Genomic DNA, 5,000 nt, shown 5'->3' with positions numbered 1-5,000 from the left:
CTTCTACTTGTTTTCTAGCATTTATACATTCTTTTAAATATTAGCTTTTGTCAGTGAGAGCCTGCTTCAAATCCTCTTCTGCTTCAAAACGTATCTCCTCCTCTTTCACCTACAGACGTGACTCAAACTTCAAACTGTTCACAACATATTCAGCTATTAGAATACACAATTAGTCATACACTGTTGTTATGGTGTTTGAAATAAGTTCACACAAGTCTTGGCTTCACAAAAATGAAATGTAATATAGCTTTTTGAGTAGGAGTGCTGTCAAACACGGCTTGGACTCGTCTGTGCCTCGAACATGGACTGTTTGGTTCGTAAAACCAATGAGAAATGTCACCGCAACGATGCAGAATCACCTGCATCTGCATCACGATGCATCGAAAATACTTTTAATACGTCCTTCCCAGTGGCTTGTGTACTGGGAAGGACGAGTGTTTGAAAGAATGGACGTGTTGTTGGAGAAGAGAGAGAAAAGGAACGGACCTCACAGAGTCGACTGCTGGCTTTCACCTTCAGGAGCAGCAACAGCTTCTCACATCTCTGAAACACAAACGGATGTCAATTCCCACGGCAATAACCCAATTAAATAAGATGTGGGGAGGGGTATGACTGCAGGAGGAATATATACTCAGCAAAAAAAGAAACGTCCTGTCACTTTCAACTGCTTTTATATTAATATAAGTAGGGCTGTCAGCGTTAAAAGTGCATTAATCGCATTTATTCATTTATTTTCCACCTCACTGGGCTTGGCGTGGGGCCTAACAGCTACTATTTTGACCCTTTGCAGCACCGTTACTTATCATCAAGCTGCCACTTCCTCCTAACACATCCTGCTGCTGCAGGCTGCAGCATGATGGAGAAACACAGCAGCTATGACTCTGAATGGAGCTTTTTATTTTCCAAAACTCCCGGACGGCTCAAGTCAAAGCTCGAGTCAAAGCCACATGCACGTTGTGTAAAGCCGAGTTACAATATCACTGCAGCACGTCAAGCTGGAGCTACCAGCTACGAGCTAAGCATAGTAGTACAGTTAACGTGATGCTACCAGCTAGCATGCTACCCGCTCAGGCTAAGCAGTATTTTGGAGAGTGCATGAAACCAAATCCCAAATAATGACTACAGCTCTTGCGAAATGGGTGGCAGCTAACTGCAGACCTGTCAGCATCGTAGAGGACTCTGGTCTTAAAGACGTACTACGGTTGGCATGTTCTGACCCGTCTCGTTGACGTCGGGGGGGACAGCAGCCCCACACAGCCTGTAGGACACGGAGAAAGCAGCCACACTGGAAACGCTGCAGAGTCCAAACTCTGTCTCATTAACCGCTGATCACTGGACGTCAGTGAGGAATCTACATTATTCAGGAGTTACTGAACACTAGATGGACTCTGGTAAGGACAGATAGGATCTTTAGTTTTTAGTTAGGGACTTGGAGGAATTGTGCAATAATGACAGATTTACACGTTTTTTCTTTTTGTTTACAGTAAATAAATAATTACAAATCTTAAAATCCAGTTCATAAAGTAACTTTCTTTGCATTCATTTGATTGACAACGTGCACGGGCTCGGGCAGGGCTCGGGCTTGATTTTTGGGGCCCGATCTCAGCTCTAGTAGAAAGGTCTTTGTTAAAGCTGTTACTGTCTTTTTCAACCGTTCAACAGGTGCATGTTCATTAATTGTTGTCATGGTTCATTGAATAAGCATAAACATTGTTGAGACCCTTCACAATGAAGGTCTCTAAAGCTATTTAGATTTTTGAAGTACCTTTAAAATACAATGTCCTGAAAAAGGGGCGTTTCTTTTTTGCTGAGTTTATAAGGGGAGGGGTATGACTGTGGGAGGGATAGATAGATAGGTAGAGAGAGAGAGAGAGAGAGAGGGAGAGAGAGAGAGAGAGAGAGAGAGAGACAGAGAGAGAGACAGAGAGAGAGAGACAGAGAGAGAGAGAGGGACAGAGAGAGAGAGAGAGAGATATGACTGGAGGAGGAATATATGTGAAGTATGTGCAGCAGTATCATTTATTTATGACATTAGGCCTTTTAGGGAGGTGCAACATGCTCCTTTTACTGTATTCCATGTATTGATGTGTGTATGTTATGTGTTAGATAGACAGGGCTGTACATGTCTGGCTTTGTGTTGTGGGTTACGTGTCAATAGTCTAAGTCTACACTCCAGACAGGAAACTCTTGTGCGAGAGTGTCCGCTGACCCTCTGGTTGAGCAGACTGAGGCCGAGACTCGCAGGTCTCTGTGGGCGGTGGGACAGGAAGGGGTCCGAGGGGTCCGACAGGTCCTGACACAGCGAGCACACCCAGTCCGCCCTGCAACACAAACACACCGTTTTCAGATTCAGTCCCTCGCTGAACACTTTTCACACCTTTAAAACTCACTCACAACGGCGGCTTAGTTAGCGTCCACTGAAGGCAGCTACACCCCGGGCCGATAATCGGCCGTCTGACAGTCTGGGAGGTCGGTGACTCCAGTCTGGTCGGTGTGTTCGTGCCGTCGTCCGTTGGAGGAGCCGTCGGCTCTGCCGGTTTTAATTTTTTGGGCGACAATACAGATTAGCGCCGCCTGCTGTTACGGAGACGTATTACCAGTTCTTCTAGAAAAATGCGGAGTTTGTTTTTGTGATTGTTTTGGGCTAAAATCCTTGATTATGCGGGAACTTGGTGGTTTCATCGTGGCTTCAAATGCGTGATTGATTGCGAGTTAACTATGACATTAATGCGATCAATCGCAATTAAATATTTTAACCGTTTGACAGCACTAGTTCTTACATGATGTCCGGTCTGACCGGAGGAATGTGGCAGTCTTGGTGGAATCCGCGGCCGCAGGACATACAGATGATGGACGCGTTGGCCAATCGGCAGGCGGAGCAGGCGACCATCTCCACAGCCAGAGGCGACCCGGGAGGCGAGGGAGTACCGATGTCATTTGTAGCGTCATCAGAGAGGGACTGTGACACAGCAGAGAGGAACACCCGAGTCATGGTTAGTCTGTATTTTCAGTTCTTAACCGGTTTTAAGGAATGTTTTGTGACTGGAGCTAAAGTTAGATTCCTAAACACACAATTTCAATAAACACTTCTGTAATCTATTTTTATTTTACGACTTTATTCACTTGTCTTTTGCAGCGCTTCAGTAAAAGTACTTAGTAACTTTGCAGCACTGTACCAGAGTGTCTTGGCCGATCTCTTCCAGGTAAATGTCATCATCTGCGTCGCCTGCAAGCAAACGAAAAGAAGGAAAGGGACGTTCCAGGCGCTGCGAAGGCACAGGCAGCCTGAACAGAGACACTCTGGGCTGCCAATGGCTCAGACTGCACTCCGATACTCCAGGTTCGGCGTCTCTGTCCAACAGTTCAGAGTCTCTGTCCAACGAGTCACGTTCTTCAGCATCTCTGTCCGATGCTTTGGCGTCTGTCTCAGATGTGTCAGCTTCAGGTTCTTCAGCTTCACTTTCTGTGACCTCAAGTGAAAGTTCAAGTTCTTCGGCGTCTCTGTCAGACACTCCATCTGTGTCCGATATTTCGGCATCTCTGTCCGATATTTCGGCGTCGCTGTCCGATGCTACGGCGTCTCTGTCCGATATTTTGGCATCTCTGTCCGATGCTACGGCGTCTCTGTCCGATATGTCAGCGTCTGTCTCCGATGCAGGTTCTTCAGCTTCACTTTCCATGACCTCACGTGAAAGTTTGAGTTCTTCGGCATCTCTGTCCGATGCGTCAGCTTCAGGTTCTTCAGCTTCACTTTCCGTGACCTCACGTGAAAGTTCTTCTGCGTCTCTGTCCGATGCTACGGCGTCTCTGTCCGATGCTACGGCGTCTCTGTCCGATGCTACGGCGTCTCTGTCCGATGCTACGGCGTCTCTGTCCGATGTGTCAGCTGCAGGTTCTTCAGCTTCACTTTCCGTGACCTCACGTGAAAGTTCTTCTGCGTCTCTGTCCGATATTTCTGTGTCTCTGTCCGATGCTTCGCGTTCTTCCGATGCGTCAGCTGCAGACGGTTCTCCTGCAGGCGCCAGTTCTTCGGACACGGTGGAGGTGGGTTCGTTCTCTGCAGGTTCCTGCCGCCTCGGAGCGAACTGCTGCACGCCGCCGTCGCAGGCGGAGTCCGCCACGGCCCTCACCACCGGATTCTGCTGCTGCTGTTGTTTGGGAGAAGAGGACTGAGGGTCGATACCCGGGCTGAGACGCTGCTCGCAGGACGGAGACGCAGCGCGGCTGGCTGAAGAGGAGTTTACTTCCTTCAGACGTTGATGCTGTTCTTCTTCCTGCGTTTGGCACGGCGCCGCTACGGGACTCGGCACGGTAGAGATCTGGTTTCCGGTGGCGGGGGCAGGAAGGATCGGACGATTGGCAGGGACCCGAGTCAACTGTCCTGGGGTTGAAACTGCAAAGATTAAATGAAACAATTTAGATTAAATTTAGGATCCTTCCATCGATTTCATCACAATCAGTTCAATCCACTCACGATAGACAGACAGACAGACAGACAGAGAGACAGAGAGACAGACAGATACTACAATATGACTTGACAGTTTTATTACTGAGCTCTTTCAGCCATTCAAACTAAATAATGACTTTACTTTTTTAATAAACAATACATAAAAAGTGGGAATTTCAAAATAGAGGCGCATGTTAAAAGCTGCAAAGATGAACAGATTACTGAATATCTTTGAGTTGGTCTTTAAAATGTGGATCAATGTTTCCCAAAAAAAACCCAACATGATGTCCTCAAATGTCTTGTTTTGTCCACAACTCAAAGATCTTCAGTTTCCTGTCCCAGAGGAGAGAAGAGACTAGAACAATATTCACATTTAACACGCTGACGTCACACACGTTTACCTGTTTTTACATAAAATATTACAGAAATTGAGTAATAGATTATCTAAATAGATGGATAACGAGGCATTGGAAAGTTTGTAACTACACCACAAGTATTTTTAAATAACACTTGCCTGATGGAAACTCCTCTCGGCTGCTATCGCGCAGTACTA

The 5,000-nt window shown here is 46.7% G+C and overlaps 1 protein-coding gene across 1 annotated transcript in view; it reads right to left on the bottom strand.

Moving 5' to 3' along the window:
* The window catches only part of LOC144513421 (uncharacterized), a 9,161-nt gene extending 4,763 nt beyond the window's left edge, over positions 1 to 4,398 (bottom strand). The window contains exons 1-4 of the mRNA XM_078244486.1: positions 3,177 to 4,398; positions 2,781 to 2,959; positions 2,210 to 2,321; positions 487 to 543 (exon numbers count right to left, since the gene is read on the bottom strand). Of these exons, the coding sequence (XP_078100612.1) occupies positions 487 to 543; positions 2,210 to 2,321; positions 2,781 to 2,959; positions 3,177 to 3,680 (852 nt within the window). The 5' untranslated portion in view covers positions 3,681 to 4,398. The remainder of the gene's footprint in view (positions 1 to 486; positions 544 to 2,209; positions 2,322 to 2,780; positions 2,960 to 3,176) is intronic.
* Between the last annotated feature and the right edge of the window lie 602 nt (positions 4,399 to 5,000).

Source organism: Sander vitreus, unplaced genomic scaffold (assembly GCF_031162955.1).
Source record: "Sander vitreus isolate 19-12246 unplaced genomic scaffold, sanVit1 ctg248_1, whole genome shotgun sequence".
Lineage (NCBI taxonomy): Eukaryota > Metazoa > Chordata > Actinopteri > Perciformes > Percidae > Sander > Sander vitreus.
The sequence above is the reverse complement of the archived record's forward strand: the minus strand, read 5'-3'. Positions and strand labels throughout refer to the sequence as shown.